The 23,216-nt window shown below is 45.6% G+C and overlaps 1 protein-coding gene and 1 long non-coding RNA gene across 3 annotated transcripts in view; one reads left to right on the plus strand and one right to left on the minus strand.

The window, feature by feature from the left end:
• The first annotated feature begins 22 nt into the window (after nucleotides 1-22).
• On the plus strand, nucleotides 23-21,244 carry VPS52 (VPS52 subunit of GARP complex). Of its 2 annotated transcripts, XM_067753394.1 has the most exons (20): nucleotides 23-373; nucleotides 1,209-1,293; nucleotides 1,451-1,503; nucleotides 1,687-1,762; nucleotides 1,953-2,020; nucleotides 2,311-2,486; nucleotides 2,870-3,020; nucleotides 3,303-3,403; nucleotides 3,515-3,647; nucleotides 3,794-3,851; nucleotides 4,220-4,353; nucleotides 4,796-4,951; nucleotides 5,410-5,528; nucleotides 5,806-5,929; nucleotides 6,220-6,315; nucleotides 6,426-6,533; nucleotides 6,760-6,825; nucleotides 19,869-19,980; nucleotides 20,198-20,316; nucleotides 20,523-21,244. In XM_067753394.1, the coding sequence occupies exons 1-20, from the start codon at nucleotides 284-286 to the stop codon at nucleotides 20,667-20,669; spliced, it is 2,172 nt and encodes a 723-aa protein (XP_067609495.1). In that variant the 5' UTR covers nucleotides 23-283; the 3' UTR covers nucleotides 20,670-21,244. The 2 variants fall into 2 exon arrangements, with proteins under 2 accessions (XP_067609495.1, XP_067609496.1); XM_067753395.1 differs by lacking the exons at nucleotides 23-373; nucleotides 1,209-1,293 and having other exon boundaries at nucleotides 1,445-1,503; nucleotides 1,949-2,020.
• Nucleotides 6,918-23,216, minus strand: part of LOC137232136 (uncharacterized) — a 100,181-nt gene continuing 83,882 nt past the window's right edge. The window contains exon 2 of the long non-coding RNA XR_010946884.1: nucleotides 6,918-6,966. This is a non-coding gene — a long non-coding RNA (uncharacterized lncRNA). The remainder of the gene's footprint in view (nucleotides 6,967-23,216) is intronic.

Raw genomic sequence — 23,216 nt, forward strand, 5'->3', positions numbered from 1 at the left:
CTGAGTTGGGAGCCAAGACTTCCGGTGCGGTTTTTCTTTACGTGTTCGTAAAGTTCTTGGGTGTGAGAGCAACGAGGGTTCCGGATTGAGATCGTGCTTAAGACTTCCGATTCCCATTTGCACTTGGGTGAAGCGGTTAGAGCTGAAAGGGAAAGGCTGGAGGCAAACAATTTAACTCAAATATCTGGGAGCGATTTCGCGCAGTGCAAGACACTCCAGGACTTGTAGTTCCACTCCGGGGAACAGACTCGCCTGACAGCTGCCGGAAGTGAGGCTGCGCGGAATGGCCGCCGCTGCGACCATGGCTGCAGCCGCCCGGGAGCTGGTGTTGCGGGCCGGAGCCTCAGATATGGAGGAGGAGGAGGGCCCGCTGGTGAGAACGCAGGGCTGTTTCTCCTGCAGAGTCTCGTCCGATCTCCTCACGTCAGAAAGGCCTGGGCTGGGTTTAGGCACAAGGTTGGGAGCTCGGCTGCTACCGGTGATGCTACCCGGTTTGGCTCTCCATACACCTTCCTGGAATCAGACCTGAAACTGAGCGGGGACCAGAATGGCCGAGACTCAGGTTCTGGGGCCACAATTTCAGTTAATCTCCAGATGTTTGGGCAGAATAGAGAAGCAGTGTAGAGTAACGGCTAGGAACATGGCCTCTGGAGTTAGATTGCTTGGGTTCTAATTCCATTTCTGCCACTTACACTGTGTGTCTTTGGGCAAGTTAACTAGTCCCTCTGTGCCATCACTTTCCACACCTATAAGGTGAAGAAAATAAGACCTACTGTATAGATTGTCGGTTAGGATTAGGCAAATGAATACAAATAAGATGGCCCCTGGCATGTAGGTAAACACTATAGGTTAGTTGGCATTTCTAGAAAGGCTGGGGCTCCCGAGTGGGATGGTGATAGAACACCTAAGATAGCAGGAGTCTAGAGATCTTAAATTCAACTGCAGGTTCTGCTCTGTCCTCTGCATCTCCTAATTTTCCTCATTTGGTCACCTCCGCCCTTTCTGGGTTGCCTGTCTGCTGGTCATATTCCCTACCCATCAGCCCCAGTCAGTAAGACTGAGACAATATGAGGCTTTTGGAATTTTTGGACTCAGTATTTACCTATGGCTCCCCAGTGAAAGTCCTTCTCCCCCACTTGAAGGGTTGGTGATTACCCCATTGTATTTTGTTCTCCCCCTTGCTTTCCCATTAACCTGTCCCTCTCCAGGAGGGTGGTCCGGGTCTTCAGGAGCCATTGCAGCTTGGAGAGTTGGACATCACCTCTGATGAATTCATCCTGGATGAAGTGGATGGTAAGTGATGGCACGGGGGTGGGGGGATGCAGTTCCTATAACCTGAGAGGCATGGGGGCTGGAAGTACTAGGGCAGGGGTTAGTGTGTGGATGTTCAATGTGGGGATGGAGCTGTGGAGGAGCTGGATGGACCCTTATGATGAACTTCTATTTGCAGTTCACATTCAGGCGAATCTGGAGGATGAGTTAGTAAAGGAAGCTCTTAAAACGGTGAGGTTTTCCACTATACTAATCTGTCCCTCCACTTACCTTCCCCTCAGAGAAAAGAAGAAGAAAACAATCTCTTGCTCTTCTAATACCACCTTGGTGTCTTACTCTCTAGTCCTTCATTGACTCTGTTCCAGCATCGCTTCACTGACTCCCTCCTGACCTGTCACGTTTCTGTCCTCCCAGGGTGTGGATCTCCGTCACTATTCAAAGCAGGTTGAGCTGGAGCTACAGCAGATTGAGCAGAAATCCATTCGGGATTGTATCCTCCAGCAGAGAAAAAGGGTGGTGTTATTAAAATGGGCATCTTGGGGGGCATGGTGCTGACAGCCCAGCTGGGGCTGCCATCTTCTCTCTGAGGTTTATGTCACCTCAGGGAGAAATTGGAGGGGTCCTGCGGGTCTGAGGATCTCCATCTCCACAGTGAGGCCCCTTGACTTTTTGTGAGTCAGATATCCAAGAGAGTGAAAACATAGCATCTCTGCACAACCAGATCACAGCCTGTGATGCTGTCCTTGAGGTTAGTAACCCTCATAATCCTGAGCCCAGATCATGGTCTCTGGGAACTTTCTTTACGTCATCAGCCTCAGGCGGGGACAGTTAGGGTCACTTCAGGGTGACCTCAGCAGCCGTTTTTGTTGTTGCCGCTATGACTGATGTTATTTGCCAGTGATCTTTCAGGTACCTCTTCCCTTATCATCCACTACCCTCGGACTGATAGATGCTGGAGATTTTACCAAGAAACTTGGGTGGCCCCCTCGTCCCCTACCAACCCTATGGCCATTCAGTAACACTTCCACCTTCCCCCAGCGCATGGAGCAGATGCTGGGAGCTTTTCAGAGTGATCTCAGCTCCATCAGCTCTGAGATCCGGACACTGCAGGAACAGTCAGGAGCCATGAACATTCGGCTTCGAAACCGCCAGGCTGTCCGGGGGAAACTCGGGGAGCTTGTCGATGGTCTGGTGGTGCCCTCTGCTCTGGTCACGTGAGTCATCAGTTTGAAGGGGCATAATGTCTGTACCAAGTAGATGGGCTGGAGCGACCTACCCTACTTACCACATGGGTCTCCATCACGTCACTTCCAGAAACTGATGAGTGGGTTGACAGCGCTTCCTAACCTTGATGCAGGCTTTAGGCATCAAAGATTAGGAATCATCCAGGGTTGGGCGTAGAGAAGGGGGTCCAAGGCTTATGTGGGTGGTGGAGGTGTGTGTGTCTAGGAACAGAAAACTTTGTATGTGTGTCCTGACTCTATGATGCAGTGTAAGAAGGGAGAGGAGACAGAGGCTGGATGCCAGGGGTATGGTTTAGAGTCTAGGGGTGTCTGGGTCTCCCTCCTCCCCCATCCCACCCCTCCTTGCTCCCCAGGGCAATTCTGGAGGCACCAGTCACAGAGCCCCGGTTCCTGGAGCAGCTGCAGGAGCTGGATGCCAAGGCAGCTGCAGTCCGAGAGCAGGAGGCTAGGGGCACAGCGGCCTGTGCAGACGTCCGAGGCGTGCTCGACAGGCTCCGGATCAAGGTGGGGAGCGGGGTGGATACCCTAGAGACTACTCAAACCAGCCTGCCTGAGAAGTCCACCCTGAATTGCCCTGGCAAAGCTCATTGTAGCCTGTGCCCAAGAACTTCACCTTGCCTTTACCTAGCAGAGCACATCTCTGGGTTCCCCTGAAAGTCTTAAGAAATATCAAAGAGGTATTCTCTACTCTTACCCCTTCCATATCCAACATTTGTTCCTTCCCTCAGTAATTCCCAAACAGTGAGGTTGCAGCTTCATGCCCTGTGTTTGGTCCCCCATGTCTAGGCAGTGACGAAGATCCGAGAGTTCATCCTTCAGAAGATCTATTCCTTCAGAAAACCAATGACCAACTATCAGATCCCCCAGACGGCCCTGCTGAAGTACAGGTTGTCGCCCAAACGAAGGGCTGGGGGTGGCCTCGGAGCCCTTGAGCAGCCCAGCATGATGCTGGGCGTCTTGGGCCGTCAGGGAGACTGACTGGTCCCTGGCATCTCCAGGTTTTTCTATCAGTTCCTGCTGGGCAACGAACGGGCCACCGCAAAGGAGATCAGGGACGAGTACGTGGAGACACTGAGCAAGATCTACCTGTCCTACTACCGCTCTTACCTGGGGCGGCTCATGAAGGTGCAGGTGAGGCCACGGAGGAAGAGGCAGTCCTGGGCCCCTGGGCTGCGGGGAGGGGCAGCTACGGGGCAATGGGGGACAGGATAAAAAGACATTTTTTTGTTGCACTTTGGGAAGCGATGGTTCCCAGTTCTCTCTGCTCTTTTCTCTAGTATGAGGAGGTCGCTGAGAAGGATGATCTAATGGGTGTAGAAGATACAGCCAAGAAAGATATCCTGGAGCTGAGGGGCCCTCATGCTGGGTCTGGAGAGTGAGGGGGCTTCGGGCTCCAGCCTCCAAGGCACTGCTGCTTACCTTTTTTCTGTGGGACCAAAACCTTTGAGAATGTGATCAAGGCTGTGGCCTCCCTCCCCAGAAAAATGCACAAATCATCCTGACACAGAGTTTTGCATATGATGTTAGGGGGTGTAGAGGCTCCTTAGGGCTCATTCACCGATGTGAGGTGAAGTGGGGCTCCAGAACTGGGAAAGAGGGACCCTGGGGCTGTGTCTGGCTGCTGGGGGCCCCTGGAGGTCCTGAGTCTTTGACCTTCCATCACAGTTGTGATGTGACTGTTTTCCTTGACTCTGACTCGCCACGATTCTTCTCAAAGCCATCCCTCCGCAGCAGGAATACCATCTTCACCCTGGGGACCCGGGGCTCTGTCATCTCCCCCACTGAACTGGAAGCCCCCATCCTTGTGCCCCACACCGCCCAGCGGGGAGAACAGAGGGTAGGAGGAGGAGCAAGCCTTAGCCGACGGGGTGGGGGTGGGGGCGGGAGAACTCCGAGTACAGACCTCAGGGCGAAGCTTCCCCCACTGCAGGCCCGTGGGAGTCCCCTTCTCCAGTCACCCCAGTGTTCTGTGATAAGAGGGTGGGGACCATTGACTTAGGGTGTACAGAGGGGAGAGGTGGGTGATATGTCATGAGGCAGGTGTGAAGGAGGATATAGGAGCAGCAACAGCAGGTGGAGGCGGCGTCTTCTCGTGCCCCCCCTCCCCCTACCTCTTCAGTACCCGTTCAGGATGCTCTTTCGCAGCCTGGACTAGGGGTAGATGGGGAGGGTCTCCTGAGCTCCCATTACCCAGGTTTGCTGATTTCCCAGCTGTGTCCATGGACTGCTGGTACTGGGGTCCATCCCGTCTGTCTCTTTTCCTACCCCTTCCATCCTAGTATCCTTTCGAGGCCCTCTTCCGCAGCCAGCACTATGCCCTCCTTGACAACTCCTGCCGTGAATACCTTTTCATCTGTGAATTCTTCGTTGTGTCTGGCTCGGCTGCACACGACCTCTTCCACGCAGTCATGGGCCGCACGCTCAGCATGACCCTGGTAGGCTCCCTCGCTCCCAGGCTCTTAAAACTCTGTCCCCAGTTCTTGTCAGCACCACAGTGAGGTCACAGCCCTGGGGTTACTGAAACCAGGATCCCTTCATTCTAAAATACATGAGCCTCGTCCTCGCTGTGTGATTCCCCATGAAACCATCAAAGCTTGGGGTCCCAGAGGCTCCTGGGGACACACAGGTGACAGCACCTGAAAACTCAGGGGCCCCTAAACCTTGGTGCTCAGCCCTGAATTCTGCTATGATGGGCTTGTGATCTTAGATCTGGGGAGCAAGGCTGCAGGACCACCCGAGTGGCCAGTGGGCAGGGAAGGAGGGAGCATTTCCCATTTAGATCCCCTCCCTAGTGCCACGTCCCTAGGGGAGCACAAGCATCTGTCCATGGCCACTGGGAAAAGCAAAGTAACAGATGCTCTCTTCCAATCCCCTGCCTGTTCCTAAATCACAGAAACACCTGGAGTCTTACCTCACTGACTGCTACGATGCCATTGCTGTTTTTCTCTGTATCCATATTGTCCTCCGATTCCGCAACATTGCAGCCAAGAGGGATGTTCCTGCCCTGGACAGGTCGCTGAGTTCTGGTCCTTGATGTCCCACTGGCCTTGAAATCTTTGGTCTTGCACCAGCCTGCTCTGACCCGTGGGCTCCTCCTGACCTGAACCATTGACCCTGTTACCATTTGTCTGTCTAGAGGCAGTACTGCTGCTTCCAGACTCACCTTTCACACCCACTCCAGCCTCCACCAGCTATCACCTGTCGATGAGGGTTCCCGCACACACACCCTCCCCCTGGCCCCCACCCCTGACGTTCCTTGCCAGATCTCTGATTCTGATCAAGCCCACAGGTACTGGGAACAAGTGCTTACCTTGCTGTGGCCACGGTTTGAACTGATCCTGGAGATGAACGTCCAGAGTGTCCGCAGCACTGACCCTCAGCGCCTCGGGGGGCTGGACACTCGGCCTCACTACGTGAGGGCGGTCAGGGGTAACGGGCCGTTCAAAGGCAGGGCTCGAAGCCTCGCTGCAGGGGTCACCCGGCTTCACGGTCGTGTCCATGGGCCTGGCTGGACAGCTAGCCACGCTGCGTGAGGGGCAATCTGGGAGTGTGGTCAGACTCAGGGTGGGTTGGGCACTGTTGGGGGAGGGATTGGAGGTGGGAGTCACCCAGAGACTGGTTGGCCAGCTTCAAGGGAGTTGGGGGTTTCATGGGTTGGGCCAGGGGGTTGGCTTGATTTTTCTTCCTACCTTCTTTCTCCCAGATCACACGCCGCTATGCAGAGTTCTCCTCGGCTCTTGTCAGCATCAATCAGACGATTCCCAATGAACGGACGATGCAGCTGCTAGGCCAGCTACAGGTGAGGGGCGGCTGGGAGAGGTTGCCGAGCCACAGCGCTGCTGCAGGGGGCTGGAGTGTGAGGTGGGGGCCCTTGCCTGCTCCTGCCACCTCCTCCTCTCATTTTTTCAGGTGGAGGTGGAGAATTTTGTCCTCCGAGTAGCAGCCGAGTTCTCCTCAAGGAAGGAGCAGCTTGTGTTTCTGATCAACAACTACGACATGATGCTGGGAGTGCTGATGGTACCTGAAGCCCTTTCTCCTTGTCTCCCTCCCTGGAGAATTTGGGTTCCCCCCACTGCTCTGTTACCTCCACGAGGGCAAAGATTATGCTGGCTTTGTTTGGTGTTTTATTCTTGCAGACTGGCACAGCGTCTGGCTATGTACAGTAAATGTGGGGAGAAGGGGATATTCCGACGTGAAGGGCAGCTTCTCCCCAAACTTGAGATTTCCCTGTGTCTTCCCTTAGGAGCGGGCTGCGGATGACAGCAAAGAGGTTGAAAGTTTCCAACAGCTGCTCAATGCTCGGACACAGGTAGGGGTATGGGGAAGAGGAAAGGAATAGTCCCATGTGCTGTTTAGTTGAGAGAGAGAGAGAGAGACAGAGAGACAGAAGGGGCCGTTAGCTACGCGGGCCTCTCACTGTTGTGGCCCCTCCCGTTGCGGAGCACAGGCTCTGGACTGGCAGGCTCAGCGGCTATGGCTCACAGGCCTAGCCGCTCCACAGCATGTGGGATCTTCCCAGACCGGGGCACGAACCCGTGTCCCCTGCATCGGCAGGCGGACTCTCGACCACTGCGCCACCAGGGAAGCCCTTCTTTTGTATTTTTTTAATGATATAGACATCCATGAACCTACCACACACCTTGGCAATAAACCCCACCCCATCACCCTGCGTTTCACATAGAGGCACCTCTTGACCTAAATGTTGTCTTTATCATGCCCTGGCTTTTAAAAATACAGCCATAGGGACTTCCCTGGTGGTCCAGTGGTTAGCACTCTGTGCTTCCACTGCAGGGGGCATGGGTTTGATCCCTGGTTGGGGAACTAAGATTCCGCATACCGCATGGTGTGGCCAAAAAAAAAAAAGTAAAAAAAAAATAGAGCTATAGGTATGCAAAAACTAACTATTTGGTTTTGGGTTTGAGTGCCATAAAAGCGAGAATCACAGGATTATTTCATGCATAATTTTTCTAGTATTGTCCTGTTATGACATATGACTGTAGCTCATTCTTTTTTTTTTTTTTTTTTTTTTTTGCGGTACGCGGGCCTCTCACTGTTGTGGCCTGTCCCGTTGTGGAACACAGGCTCCGGACGCGCAGGCTCAGCAGCCATGGCTCACGGGCCCAGCTGCTCTGCGGCATGTGGGATCTTCCCGGACTGGGGCACGAACCCGTGTCCCCTGCATCGGCAGGCGGACTCTCAACCACTGCGCCACCTGGGAAGCCCATGTAGCTCATTCTTTTTCACTGCAATATAATGTTACATTGTGTGAATATAACAGAGGACATTTGGATTATTTCCAGTTTCTTGCTCCTGTGAGCATTGTTTTATGAACAATTATGTCTTTTAGCACACATAGATATATCAAAAGTTTTATCAAGAATCTCTCTTGGGGCTTCCCTGGTGGTGCAGTGGTTGAGAGTCCGCCTGCCGATGCAGGGGACACGTGTTTGTGCCCCGGTCCGGGAGGATCCCACATGCCGCGGAGCGGCTGGGCCTGTGAGTCATGGCTGCTGAGCCTGCGCGTCCGGAGCCTGTGCTCCGCAACGGGAGAGGCCACAACAGTGAGAGCCCCACATACCGCAAAAAAAAAAAAGAATCTCTCTTGGAGGTAGGAGTAGGCTTGCTGCATCAAGAGAATGCTAGTATTCAACTTTATGAGACAATGCCAAATTGTTTTCCTAAGTGATGGGACCAGTTTATTCCTTACCTGAAATGTATAAGAATTTTCAATGAGTCATATTTTCTCCAACATACGATAGATCAGACTATCTTTGCCTTTCTGGTAGGTGTCTCACTGGGAGCTTGATTTGCATTTTCTTGATTACTAATGAGATTGAGCATCATTTCAAATGTTAAATAACCATACAAATTTTTCTTTTCTGTAAAATGTCTGTCAGCATTTGACCTTTTAAAACTTGGGCTGTTTGTGTTTTTCTTACTGATTTATAAGAGTTCTTAATACATTTACCTACTAATCTTTTGTTGATTGTATAGGTTGCAGATACCTTTCAGGAGGTGTTTTATCTTTTAACTTTTTTTTTTTTGATTTAATTTTATTTAAAAAAATTTTTTTGCCCGCTCTGCGAGCCTTGTGGGATCTTAGTTCCCTGACCAGGGATCAAACCCAGGCCCTCTGCAGTGAAAGTGCAGAGTCCTAACCTCTGGACTGCCAGGGAATTCCCCTTTTTACTTTTTCTATGTTGTCTTATGATGAACAGAAATTTCTAATTGTAACTTGATGAATTTAATAATCCTTATTTTTGTGTCTTGATTAAGGAATCCCTAATTACCCCAAAGCCAGAAAAATATTATACTGCATTTTCTTAATATTGTAGAATTTTGCTTTTTACTTTTAAGCCCTAAATTTACCTAGAATTGATTTTTGTGTATGATGTGAGGTAGGAGACTAATTATTTTCTATTTGGAAAAATGATTGGCCTAGAACCATTTATAGGAAGTCCCTTTCTTTCCCCATTTGATCTGTAGTCCTGTCTGTGTCACACAGCAAAACTCCACAAACATGTGCCTCTTGCCTCTAGTCTATTCCATTGATCAATTTGTCTACCTGCAAAACAGTTTTAATTATCATGCTTTTAGGACAAATTCTCCTACCTTCTTTTTGTTTGTTTTGTTTTGTTTTTGGCGGCGCCATGCAGCTGCGGGATCTTAGTTCCGCAACCAGGGATTGAACCCATGCCCCTGCAATGGAAGCGCGGAGTCCTAACCACTGGACTGCCAGGGACTTCCCTCTCCTACCTTCTTTTTCATCATTATCTTGAGTATTATTGGCCTTTTGATTTTTCATGTAAATTTTATGATCAGCTTATAAGTTTTCAGAAAAGCTTATTAATGATTTTGAATGTAGTTGCATTGATCAGTTTAGAAGAATTGATACTTTTTGATATTGAAACTTCCCATCCACGAACATGGCCCCTCTCTACATTTTTAAATGTATTCTTTATTGTCTTTTGATAACCTTTTATAGTCTTCAGCACAAAGATATTGCAAACCTTTTGTTAGAATTGCTCCTAGGTAGGTGTAATATGTAGCTTTAGTCCTACTAGGAATACATAAATCCTTCCCAATTCTTTACCTTTAATTTCTTATGTCTTTGATCTTTTACTCTTCTGGCCAGGACCCTATAACAGTTTAATAGTTGAATAATATCCTGTTCCTGAGTTTAAAAGAAATGCTTTTATCATTTTCTCATTAAGAGTAATGTAGATGTAGGTTTTTTTGTAGATGCCCTTTATCAGGTTAAGAAAATTCCTTTTAATCACCCTTGCGCTAAGAGTTTTTATCATAGTTTTTCCTACTAGAAGTAAATCTACATTTATTTAGGGATAATTACTAAGAATAATACTAGGAATTACTAGAAATAATAAGTACATTTTTTTTTCTCTCTGTTTGGACTTTATTCTTTTAGGATTTGTCCTTTAAATAAACTGTTGTTCCTTAAATATTGTGTTTTAAAAAAGAAATTTACTTGTTTGAAGTGGTGTGTAGAAATGCTGTTGATTTTTGTACATGGATTATATAGCCAGCCACCTTCCTAAATTCTTTCTTTTTTTTTTTAAGTATCATTTTAACTTTATTTTTATTTTTTTAACTTATTTATTTATATTTGGCTGTGCTGGGTCTACATCGCTGCGTGGAGGCTTTCACGGTCTTTCTCTGGTTGCGGCGATCAGGGGCTACTCTTCATTGCGGCGCGCGGGCTTCTCACTGCGTTGGCTTCTCTTGTTGTGGAGCACGGTCTCTAGTTGCGTGGGCTTCAGTAGTTGTGGCACTCGGGCTCCATAGTTGTGGCTCATGCATGGGCTTAGTTACTCTGCGGCATGTGGGATCTTACTGGACGAGGGATCAAACCCGTGTTCCCTACGTTGGCAGGCGGATTCTTAACCACTTCGCCAGCAGGGAAGTCCCCTAAATTATTTCTAATAATGTTTTTGGAGGTGTGTGTGTGTGTTTCTTTGTAGGCGTTCATCATCTCTGAATTGTGACAGTTTTATTTCTTCTTTTCTGATCCCTATGTATTTAATTTCTCTATGTCTTTATTCTCTTACTGCATTGGCTAGTACCTCCAGTACAAAGCTGAATGGTTGAATAGAAGTGGTGATAGTGAGAATGCTTATCTCTTCCTAATTTTAAAAGGAGTGCTTTCATCATTTCCGCATTAAGAGTACTGTTGTTGTAGGTTTTTTATAGATATCCTTTATCAGGTGAAGAAAATTCCTTTCGATCCCTAGTATGCCAAAAGTTATTAATTTTTAAAAAATCATGAATGGGTATTGAATTTTTAATCAAGAATGTGTGCTTTTTCTGCATACATTGAGGTAATCATATATTTAAGTTTTTAAAAATCTATTATGTCATGGGTGGGATAAATTAGGACAACTATATATAAAATAAACAGCAAGGACCTACTGTATAGCACAGGGAACTATATTCAATATCTTGTAATAACCTATAATGGACAAGAATCTGAAAAAGAATGTATATATCTATCTGTATATATATCTATATCTGAATCACTTTGCTATACACCTGAAAGTATCACAATGTTGTAAATCAACTATACTTCAATTTAAAAAAAAATCTACTGTGTGGTATATTACATTTGTAGATTTTAGAATGTTAAACCATTCTGGATTTGGTCTAATTCATATGGGATTTTTGCTTCTCTGTGCAGAAGTGAGATTGGCCTGTGATGTTCTTTTCTTGTACTTGTACTTGTGTGGTTTTGGTACCAAAGTCATACTGGATTTGAAGAAGAAGGTGGGAAGGAAGTATTTCTTCATTCTTTTTATTCTGAAAGAGTTTGAGATTGAAATGATCTCTTCCTTGGAAGTATCTTAGAACTTGCCAGCACACACATCCAGGAAGATTTAAAACTATGAAATTCCTGGGCTTCCCTGGTGGCACAATGGTTAAGAGTCCGCCTGCCAACGCAGGGGACATGGGTTCGAGCCCTGGTCCGGGAAGATCCCACATGCCGCGGAGCAACTAAGCCCCCGCGCCACAACTTCTGAAGCCTGCGTGTGCCCTAGAGCCTGTGCCCCGCAACAAGAGAAGCCACCGCAATTAGAAGGCTGCGCACCGCAACGAAGAGCAGCCCCCGCTTGCCGCAACTAGAGAAAGCCCGCGCACAGCAATGAAGACCCAACGCAGCCAAAAATAAATAAATTAATTAAAAAAAAAAATTGTGGCACTGCCATTTAAAAAAAATATACTATGAAATTCCCTCTAAGTACTCCTTTTATTGAGTTCTGTAGGTTTGAGTATGTAGCATTTTTATTATTCAGTTCTAAGAATTTTTATATTTCAGTCATTTCTTCTTCAATCCATGAGATTTTTTAGAGGAGTGTTTTAAAATTTCCAAAAGTAGTTTTTTATCTTTTTGTTATTAATGTCTAACTTAATTGCATTGTGGATGGAGAATGTGGCCTTTTGGTACTGAATATTTGAAATATGAAAATTTTTTGAAATTTGTTTATATTTGCTTTGGCCTAGGACACGACCAACTTTTGTAAATGTCCAATGTTTTTTTTAAATTTTTAAATTTTTTAAAATTTGTTTATTTGGCTGCACCGGTTCTTAGTTGCGGCATGTGGGATCTAGTTCCCTGACCAGGGGTCAAACCCAGGCCCCGTGCATTGGGAGCACAGAGTCTTAGCCACTGGACCACCAGGAAAGTCCCCCATGTATGTTTGAGAAGATTGTGTATTCTTTGATTGTCAGGTGTGGAAATCAAGCTCTTTAATTCTGAGGTTCACATCACCTATATTTTTACTGATTTTTTTTTGTCTACTTATCAGTAGTTGAGAGAGAGGTTTTGAAATTCATAAGTTTATCAGTTTTTCACTGCAGTTTTTTTTTAACATCTTTAATGGAGTATAATTGCTTTACAATGGTGTGTTAGTTTCTGCTTTATAACAAAGTGAATCAGCTATACATATATATATATCCCCATATCTCTTCCCTCTTGCATCTCCCTCCCTCCCATCCTCCCTAACCCACCCCTCTAGGTGGTCACAAAGCACCGAGCTGATCTCCCTGTGCTATGCGGCTGCTTCCCACTAGCTATCGGTTTTACATTTGGTAGTGTATATATGTCCATGCCACTCTCTCACTTTGTCCCAGCTTACCCTTCCCCATCCCTGTGTCCTCAAGTCCATTCTCTACGTCTGCGTCTTTATTCCTGCCCTGCCCCTAGGTTCATTAGAACCATTTAAAAAATTTTTTTTAGATTCCATATATGTGTTAGCATACGGTATTTGTTTTTCTCTTTCTGACTTACTTCACTCCGTATAACAGACTCTAGGTCCATCCACCTCACTACAAATAACTCAATTTCGTTTCTTTTTATGGCTGAGTAATATTCCATTGTATATATGTGCCACAGCTTCTTTATCCATTCATCTGTCGATGGTCACTAAGGTTGCTTCCATGTCCTGGCTATTGTAAACAAAGCTGCAGTGAACATTGTGGTACGATTCTTTTTGAATTATGGTTTGCTCAGGGTATATGCCCAGTAGTGGGATTGCTGGGTCATATGGTAGTTCAATTTTTAGTTTTTTAAGGAACCTCCATACTGTTCTCCATAGTGGTTGTATCAATTTACTTTCCCACCAACAGTGCAAGAGGGTTCCCTTTGCTCCACATCCTCTCCAGCGTTTACTGTTTGTAGATTTTTTGATGATGGCCATTCTGACTGGTGTGAGATGATATCTCATTGTTTTGATTTTGATTTTCATTACTCTAATGATTAATGATGTTGAGCATTCTTTCATGTGTTTGTTGGCAATCTGTGTATCTTCTTTGGAGAAATGTCTATTTAGGTCTCCTGCCCATTTTTGGATTGGGTTGTTTGTTTTTTTTGATATTGAGCTGCATGAGCTGCTTGTAAATTTTGCAGATTAATCCTTTGTCAGTTGCTTCACTTGCAAATATTCTCTCCCATTCTGAGGGTTGTCTTTTTGTCTTGTTTATGGTTTCCTTTGCTGTGCAAAAGCTTTTAAGTTTCATTAGGTCCCATTTGTTTATTTTTGTTTTTATTTCCATTTCTCCAGGAGGTGGGTCAAAAAGGATCTTGCTGTGATTTATGTCATAGAGTGTTCTGCCTATGTTTTCCTCTAAGAGTTTTATAGTGTCTGGACTTACATTTAGGTCTTTAATCCATTTTGAGTTTATTTTTGTGTATGGTGTTAGGGAGTGTTCTAATTTCATTCTTTTACATGTAGCTGTCCAGTTTTCCCAACACCACTTATTGAAGCAGCTGTCGTTTCTCCACTGTATATCCTTGCCTCCTTTGTCATAGATTAGTTGACCATAGGTACATGGGTTTATCTCTGGCTTTCTGTCCTGTTATTGATCTATATTTCTGTTTTTGTGCCAGTACCATATTGTCTTGATTACTGTAGCTTTGTAGTATAGTCTGAAGTCAGGCAGTCTGATTCCTCCAGCTCTGTTTTTTTCCCTCAAGACTGCTTTGGCTATTCGGGGTCTTTTGTGTCTCCAAACAAATTTTAAGATTTTTTGTTCTAGTTCTGTAAAAAATGCCATTGGTAATTTGATCTTGATTGCATTGAATCTGTAGACTGCTTTGGGTAGTATAGACATTTTCACAATACTGATTCTTCCAATCCAAGAACATGGTATATCTCTCCATCTGTTTGTATCGTCTTTAATTTCTTTCATCAGTGTCTTATAGTTTTCTGCATACAGGTCTTTTGTCTCCCTAGGTAGGTTTATTCCTAGGTATTTTATCCTTTTTGTTACAATGGTAAATGGGAGTGTTTCCTTAATTTCTCTTTCAGATTTTTCATCATTAGTGTATAGGAATGCAAAAAATTTCTGTGCATTAATTTTGCATCCTGCAACTTTACCAAATTCATTGATTAGCTCTAGTAGTTTTCTGGTGGCATATTTAGGATTCTCTATGTATAGTATGATGTCATCTGCAAACAGTGACAGTTTTACTTCTTTTCCAGTTTGTATTCCTTTTATTTCTTTTTCTTCTCTGATTACCATGGCTAGGGCTTCCAAAACTATGTTGAATAATAGTGGTGAGAGTGGACATCCTTGTCTTGTTCCTGATCTTAGAGGAAATGCTTTCAGTTTTTCACCATTGAGAATGATGTTTGCTGTGGGTTTGTCATATATGGCCTTTATTATGTTGAGGTAGGTTCCCTCTATGCCCACTTTCTAGAGAGTTTTTATCATAAATTGGTGTTGAATTTTGTCAAAAGCTTTTTCTGCATCTATTGAGATGATCTTGTGGTTTTTCTTCTTCAGTTTGTTAATATGGTGTATCACATTGATTGATTTGCATATATTGAAGAATCCTTGCATCCCTGGGACAAATCCCACTTGATCATGGTGTATGATCCTTTTAATGTGTTGTTGGATTCTATTTGCTAGTATTTTGTTGCGGGTTTTTGCATCTATATTCATGAGTGATATTGGCCTGTAATTTTCTTTTTTTGTAGATCTTTGTCTGGTTTTGGTATTAGGGTGATGGTGGCCTTATAGAATGAATTTGGGAGTGTTCCTTCCTGTGCAATTTTTTGGAAGAGTTTGAGAAGGATGGGTGTTAACTCTTCTCTAAATGTTTGATAGAATTCACCTGTGAAGCCACCTGGTCCTGGACTTTTGTTTGTTGGAAGATTTTTAATCACGGTTTCAATGTCATTACTTGTGATTGGTCTGTTCATATTTTCTATTTCTTCCTGGTTCAGTTGTGGAAGCTTATACCTTTCTAAGAATTTGTCCATTTCTTCCAGGTTGTCCATTTTACTGGCATAGAGTTGATTGTAGTAGTCTCTTAGGATGCTTTGTATTTCTGTGGTGTCTGTTGTAACTTCTCCTTTTTCATTTCTAATTTTATTGGTTTGAGTCTTCTCCCTCATTTTCTTGATGAGTCTGGCTAATGGTTTATCAATTTTGTTTATCTTCTCAAAGAACCAGCTTTTAGTTTTATTGATCTTTGCTATTATTTTCTTTGTTTCTATTTCATTTGTTTCTGCTCTGATCCTTATGATTTCTTTCCTTCTACTATCTTTGGGTTTTGTTTGTTATTCTTTCTCTAGTTCCTTTAGGTGTAAGGTTAGATTGTTTATTTGAGATGTTTGTTGTTTCTTGAGGTAGGATTGTATTGCTATAAACTTCCCTCTTAGAACTGCTTTTGCTGCATCCCATAGGTTTTGGATCATCGTGTTTTCATTGTCATTTGTCTCTAGGTATTTTTTGATTTCCTCTTTGATTTCTTCAATGATCTCTTGGTTATTTAGTAACGTATTGTTTAGCCTCCATGTGTTTGTGCTTTTTACGTTTTTTCCCCCTGTAATTGATTTCTAATCTCATAGCGTTGTGGTCAGAAAAGATGCTTGATGTGATTTCAGTTTTCTTAAATTTACTGAGGCTTGATTTGTGACCCAAGCTATGATCTATCCTGGAGAATGTTCTGTGCGCACTTGAAAAGAAAGTGTAATCTGCTGTTTTTGGATGGAATGTACTATAAATATCAATTAAATCTATCTGGTCTGTTGTGTCATTTAAAGCTTGTGTTTCCTTATTAATTTTCTGTTTGGATGATCTGTCCATTGGTGTAAGTGAGGTGTTAAAGTCCCCCACTATTGTTGTGTTACTGTCGATTTCCTTTTTTATAGCTGTTAGCAGTTAGTTGCCTTATGTATTGAGGTGCTCCTATGTTGGGTGCATATATATTTATAATTGTTATATCTTCTTCTTGGATTGATCCCTTGATCATTATGTAGTGTCCTTCCTTGTCTCTTGTAACAATCTTTAAAGTCTATTTTATCTGATATGAGTGTTGCTACTCCAGCTTTCTTTTGATTTCCATTGGCATGGAATATCTTTTTCCATCCCCTCACTCTCTGTCTGTATGTGTCCCTAGGTCTGAAGTGGGTCTCTTGTAGACAGCGTATATATGGGTCTTGTTTTTGTATCCATTCAGCAAGCCTATATCTTTTGGTTGGAGCATTTAATCCATTCATGTTTAAGGTAATTATCAATATGTATGTTCCTATTACCATTTTCTTAATTGTTTTGGGTTTGTTTTTGTAGGTCCTTTTCTTTTTTTGTGTTTCCCACTTAGAGAAGTTCCTTTAGCATTTGTTTTAGAGCTGGTTTGGTGGTGCTGAATTCTCTTAGCTTTTGCTTGTCTGTAAAGCTTTTGATTTCTCCATCGAATCTGAATGAGATCCTTGCTGGGTGGAGTAATCTTGGTTGTAGATTCTTCCCTTTCATCACTTTAAGTATGTCATGCCACTCCCTTCTGGCTTGTAGAGTTTCTGCTGAGAAATCAGCTGTTAACCTTATGGGAGTTCCATTATATGATATTTGTCATTTTTCCCTTGCTGCTTTCAATAATTTTTCTTTGTCTTTAATTTTTGCCTATTTGATTACTATGTGTGTTGGCATGTTTCTCCTTGGGTTTATCTTGTATGGGACTCTCTGCACTTCCTGGACTTGGGTGGCTATTTCCTTTCCCATGTTAGGGAAGTTTTCGACTATAATCTCTTCACATATTTTCCCTGGTCCTTTCTGTCTCTCTTCTCCTTCTGGGACCCCTATAATGTGAATGTTGTTGCGTTTAATTTTGTCCCTGAGGTCTCTTAGGCTGTCTTCATTTCTTTTCATTCTTTTTTCTTTATTCTGTTCCACAGCAGTGAATTCCACCATTCTGTCTTCCAGGTCACTTATCCCTTCTCCATCAGTTATTCTGGTATTGATTCCTTCTAGTGTATTTTTCGTTTCGGTTATTGTATTGTTCATCTCTGTTTGTTCTTTTATTTTTCTATGTCTTTGTTAAACATTTCTTGCATCTTCTCGATCTTTGCCTCCATTCTTTTCCGAGGTCCTGGATCATCTTCACTATCATTATTCTGAATTATTTTTCTGGAAGGTTGCCTATCTCCACTTCATTTAGTTGTTTTTCTGGGGTTTTATCTTGTTCCTTCATCTGGTACATAGCCCTGTGCCTTTTCATCTTGTTTGTCTTTCTGTGAATGTGGTCTTTGTTCCACCTGCTGCAGGATTGTAGTTCTTCTTGCTTCTGCTCTATTTCTGTTTTGTAGACAGGTTCATTTGTACCATATTAGATTCCACAAAAGATTTTTAAGTGGAAGTAGTTTATTTTTAAATGGAATAAAAGTTTCATTTTCACCTTACCAGATCTTACTATTTGGGTTGGGTTTTTTGTTTTTCTGTTTTTTCTTTTTTCTTTCCCTATTTTAATTCCTCCCTTCCATTGTTTTTTACTTGTTTGTTTGCTTTTTCATTTTAACTCTGTGTTTTGGGAAATTTCAAATGTACATGCTATATAGAGGATAGCATGGTGAACTCCCAGGGGCCATCACAGATCTTCAACCAATAACAACTCACAGACAGTTTTGTTTCATCTGTATCAACACTCACTGTTCATCCTTCTCCCACCTGTCCCCCCTACCCACAGTGATTTTGAATTTAAAAAGTTTGTTTGTTTTTTTTTGTCTGCATTGGGTCTTTGTTGCTGCACGTGGGCTTTTTCTAATTGTGGCGAGTGGGGCTACTCTTCATTGTGGTGTGTGGGCTTCTCATTGTGATGGCTTCTCTTGTTGCTGAGCATGGGCTCTAGGCGCACGGGCTTCAGTAGTTGTGGCGCTCAGGCTCAGTAGTTGTGGCACACGCGCTTAGTTGCTTCACAGCATGTGGAATCTTCCCAGACCAGGGATCGAACCCATGTCCCCTGCATTGGCAGGCAGATTCTTAACCACTGTACTACCAGGGAAGTCCCTGAATCAAATCCCATACATCCCTATCACTTCATCTGTATCAGGATGTGTTTTAAAAACCACAATACTTTATCACACTTAAAAAAAATTATCACTTTCAGGGAGTTCCCTGGTGGTCTAGTAGTTAGGATTTGGTGCTTTCACTACAGTGGCCCAGGGTCAGTCCCTGGTCGAGGAACTGAGATCAGCCGTGTGGTGCAGCCAAAAAAAGAAAAAAAACACTCTCAAAATATCCAGTATTCAGGTATCCCCAGTTATCTCATAGACAGTGGTTCAAGTCAGGATCCATATGCGTCCATACATGTCTCTCTTTTTTCTTTTTTTTCACGAGTCTCTTTTTAATCTATAGATTTCCCTTCCATCTTACCCCCCTGCCCCGCTCTGCAATTTATTTGTGGAAGAAATGGAGTCATTTGTCATGTAGAATGATGTACAGTCTGGATTTTGCTGACTGCCTTCCGTGGCATGCCTAAACTGTTCCTTTTTTCCCATAAATGTGTAATTCGATGGAAAGATTTGATCAGGTTCCAATTAGATTTTTCTTACAAGGCTATTTGAGAGGTAGTGGTGTGTACGTCTATCAGGGGCACATAATGTCTTCTTGGCTCTCTTTTTGCCAGTAGCATCAATGATCACTGCCTAGACCATTAGATTTCTGTACTTATCAGTGTCTCAAAAATTTCCATCTCCTTATCTGTCTGTGCTGCATTCTCAGTCAGTTCTTTAATTATAAATTCCAATTTGCTCTATCATGCTTCCAGGTATTTCTAATCTGCGATTTAGCCAGTTGACTTTTTAAAAATTTTTAAATCATTTCTTTAAAATTCCATTTTGTTTCAAGTCTTTCCATTCCTAATCTTGTTAATTGGTCATGTTTGTGTCTGTACCTTTAACTTCTTTGAACAGTTTTTACAGAATGTACAGCTGCTCTGTATCTGACAGTTCTAACATTGGCAGTCTTTGGAGGTCTAAGTCCATTGCTTATTGTCTGTGCTGACTCTCGTGGTAGCTTGCTTTCTTCTGTGACTGGTGATCTTTGAGTTCTTTTCTTGGTCTTAAGCAGTCATAGGGGCCTAAATTGGGATCGAGGAGATTTCAGAGAAGATTTACCTCTCCTTTTGCAATAGCTGAAAGATGCCGTCCACATGGGTCTACATTGGCACCTCTTTGAGGCTCTTGTGAGAGACCAGGCTCAGCATCCCCACTCAAGGCTAGCATCAGGCTCAGCTTCCCGATAGCAGAGTTGCCATGGCCACTTGCCTTCTGGTAGCCCTGCCTCTCCCAGTTATCCACTTCTCTGGTTCCAGCCCTCTGCTCCCAGCTCAATTTTTTTCAAATGTAATTAAAAAAAAATTTTTTTTTTGAGGAGGGTAATCCTTGGAGATTTCCCCTACTTCTTGTGAGTCTGGCAGTGTCTTAAAGTATATGACCTTTGCAGAGTTTAGCTGTTCTGTTATGGGAGTTTTCTAAGGACCAAGTTGGGCATGATGCCAGAATTGGGGAAAATCTGCCAACACCAGTAAACTCAACTCTGTATGTGTGTATGTTTCTACAGGAATTCATTGAAGAATTGCTGTCTCCCCCCTTTGGGGGTCTGGTGGCATTTGTGAAGGAAGCTGAGGCTTTGATTGAGCGTGGACAAGCTGAACGACTTCGTGGGGAAGAAGGTCTGAGAATGGGGTGGTTATGATGGGGTCAGTGGAAAGGTGAATGGAAAAGAAAAATTCAAGGATGCAGATTACATGGGGAGGGTGTCGAGCAGGAAAGAGTGGGTTGGGAGAACACTAGGAAAGAGGGCTTGCATGGTGAGGGTGGCTATGCCTTGGGGAAGACGTAGAGGGATCAAATATCACTTAGCCATGATCTCTTTCCTCCTACTCTCAGCCCGGGTTACTCAGCTAATCCGTGGCTTTGGTAGTTCCTGGAAATCCTCAGTGGAGTCTCTGAGTCAGGATGTAATGCGGAGTTTCACCAACTTCAAAAATGGAACCAGTATCATCCAGGTGACCTGCAGTTCCCAGTCCCCACTCCCACCCCACCCCATCACTGATTTTCCCCCCTCTTTTCTCTGGGCTCAGAATCATACAAATGACCCTTGATCTTCAACTACTAGCTGTGCCCAAAGTTCTGGATGAGCCCTAACCTGACTCCTAATCATCATCCCTAGCACCACGCCAACTCTCATCCCTCTGTGACTTTCTCTGAGCAGGGAGCGCTGACCCAGCTGATCCAGCTCTATCATCGCTTCCACCGGGTGTTGTCTCAGCCGCAGCTCCGAGCCCTGCCTGCCCGGGCCGAGCTCATCAACATCCACCACCTCATGGTGGAGCTCAAGAAGCACAAGCCCAACTTCTGATGCACCGGACCCTGGGAGCCGCCAGCCCTCTCCATGGACTTCTGTGCCCCATCCCATACCTTTCTTCACCTGGGGGCCCCCTTCCAGTTCTTCCCTTGCCTCCCAGGTCCTTGACATGCCTCACCCTTCCTTCATTCCCAGGACCCTGCCTCATCAGGATAAGCTGAATCCCTTTGGCTTTCAGAATCTCCCATGTCTTCAGGTTTCCCAGGACCACTTCCTCCTGGGCTTCCAAAATGACCTTTATTATTTTTCCAGTTTTGTCATTCCTCTCTTTCCCTCCACTGCCCCACCCCCAGGGCTTTTTTCTTCTCCCAGTAAAACCTTCTGGTTCACTGAGCTCTTGTCACCATGTTATGAGGTGTGAAGCCTCGACTCTTCGAATTGGTGTGACAAGGGGAGAGACTGCCTCATAATGGTTGATTTTTTTTTTTTCTTTTCCCTCAAAGTGAGTTCTTTTCTGTAGCTTTTTGACCTAAGATCTCAGCAACTTGAACACTAACCAGTCCCCTCCTGGCTTGAGAGTTACACCAAGGTCAGTCTGCAGAAAACAATAAATATTTAACATGACATAACACTCTTTTCCCATTTCTTTTCTCCTTCCTCCTGGGGCCTTCAAGTAGCCCCATCTCTGCTCCAGGGTCATCTTTGCTCTCTGACTACCTCCTGGGCCTACATCCCTTCTGGTGGGTGTCCAGAAAGTAGGGACACACGGTTACCTCTCACCTCTAGCTACCTCAGGCCAAAAGAGTGGCTGTAGTGCTTTTAGGGTGGAGACTGTTTCATGAGTAACCAGCCTGGTGGAGGAAATGGCCCTGGTTAAGGTGGCAGATGCATCAACGGCTGTGCCACCTTGGGCACTGTCCAAGGTCTGCCTTGGCTCCCTGACACCAACACCAGCTCTCTTTGCCTCCTGCCTCCTCAGGCTGACCCTGGGATTGCCTCCTCTCCTTCAGTGTCAGCTCCCTAGCTCCTCTGATGTGGTTGTCACAGCCACTTGCTAGAGGGCTGCGGTACCCACACCACTGGGGCATTAGTAGGCCAGGTTTGCAATGTGACCATCTCATCCATTTCTATGACTCGGCGCCTGCTTGCTGCCGCTGCCTGTACACCTCGTTTGAACTCAGACTCTAGACTGGGGAGACATGGGGGCGCCTTAAGTCCTAAGGGGGAAGGCCTGGGCAGTCAGGGGAAAATGGTAATTTGGCGACGCTTCCTCCGCCCCTATAGCCTAATCATTCCCTCCCAGGCCCCGCTTCGGCACTCTGGATGCAGGCCCAGCCCGCCCGCGGAGGCAGAGAGAATAAGAGTACAAAGGGGTCCCGCGTATGGCCTGAGCGCGGGTGGCTGAAAGCGAGGACCGCGCAGAGCGAGGCAGAGCTGGACCGTTTTCTGCCCGCGGGCCCTGCCGATTGGCTGCCGCCGGGTGGGGGGGGTGCGGTGGGGGGGCGTGGCAGGGTCGCTGGAGCCGCTTTCTCCGGCTCCCGCCGTTTTGGGGTTCCGCCCCATCTCTGAGAGCAGCGCTCTGATTGGCTTTGGGACCCATATCTCTGAGCTTCAGTCTCAAGGACTGAAGAGCCGGGGAGGGTGCAGAGATGGTGGGGACTGAGGGCGGCTCCTGACTGCCTCAGACGCCTCCGGGGCAGAACCAGGACAGTGTCCTTAACTGACCTCACCCGGTGTCACCACCACTTTCCCCCTCCACTCGGCGTCCTTCCAGGTTTACCCTGCCTGACTCTTCGCCCCAGACATTCCCTGAGGCCTGCCCAGTGCTGGGCGGTTGTGTGCTGGGCTCTGGGGGACCGCGAGCTCACCGCTGGGCGCCTCCACCTTCCTGTCCCGTTACTACCCACCAACCCCACCACCACCAGGGGGATCCAGATATTCTCACATTTGACCTGATTCCTGCCCCAGCTCGAGGAGCACAGAAGGGCCCAGGATTTGGGACTTGGGACTAGGGAGACATAAGCTGCTTTGACAGAGCGGTTTCTGAGAAGGGGGTCTCTGGATATCCCACGAGGGAGATTCCTGAGACAGGTGTCTTCATCGAAAGTCAACTAATACTCCGATGGGAGAAGGGCTGTGCATGCTGGCGCCTTGGTTTTCGAAGTTCTGCGCTTCCCTTCTCCTGTCCATCCCTGAACCTAAGTATATACGCTGGACTGATAAGCACGGTTTCTTGCAGGCCTCACTGAGGAGCATTGCTGGAATATGAGGAGGCTCATATTCTGGAGCCTGGAGGCATTAAAGTTACATTGGAGCACACAGTTTTCGGGGACATTGAACTGCTCCGGGAATCCACAGGAGCCCTCTGACCCAACGGTCTCAGGAGGGCATGAAAAGGCGACAGAATCGCGTGAAAGGGAGCCGCGATACCTATATAGACCTCCAGGGGGCAGCATCGACCAGGGGATGGAGTTCTTCATCCGCTCAAACTTGGCCGACTGCTGTAGAGCCCCCTTCATGCTCCCTTCAAGCTGAAGCAACTGAGGGACTTTTCCTTCAGTCTAACAACATTCAGTCCTGTGGCTTAGATGGGTCCTTGTG

Source organism: Pseudorca crassidens, chromosome 10 (genome assembly GCF_039906515.1).
Source record: "Pseudorca crassidens isolate mPseCra1 chromosome 10, mPseCra1.hap1, whole genome shotgun sequence".
Taxonomy (NCBI): domain Eukaryota; kingdom Metazoa; phylum Chordata; class Mammalia; order Artiodactyla; family Delphinidae; genus Pseudorca; species Pseudorca crassidens.

What these genes read in the sequence shown, in the direction of transcription:
- VPS52 (XM_067753394.1), top strand. Translation starts at nt 284, where the DNA reads ATGGCCGCCGCTGCGACCATGGCTGCAGCCGCCCGGGAGCTGGTGTTG. An exon ending in TAAAGGAAGCTCTTAAAACG is followed by an intron (nt 1,504 to 1,686) that starts GTGAGGTTTTCC and finishes CTGTCCTCCCAG; the next exon opens with GGTGTGGATCTCCGTCACTA. An exon ending in GATGTTCCTGCCCTGGACAG is followed by an intron (nt 5,529 to 5,805) that starts GTCGCTGAGTTC and finishes TCAAGCCCACAG; the next exon opens with GTACTGGGAACAAGTGCTTA.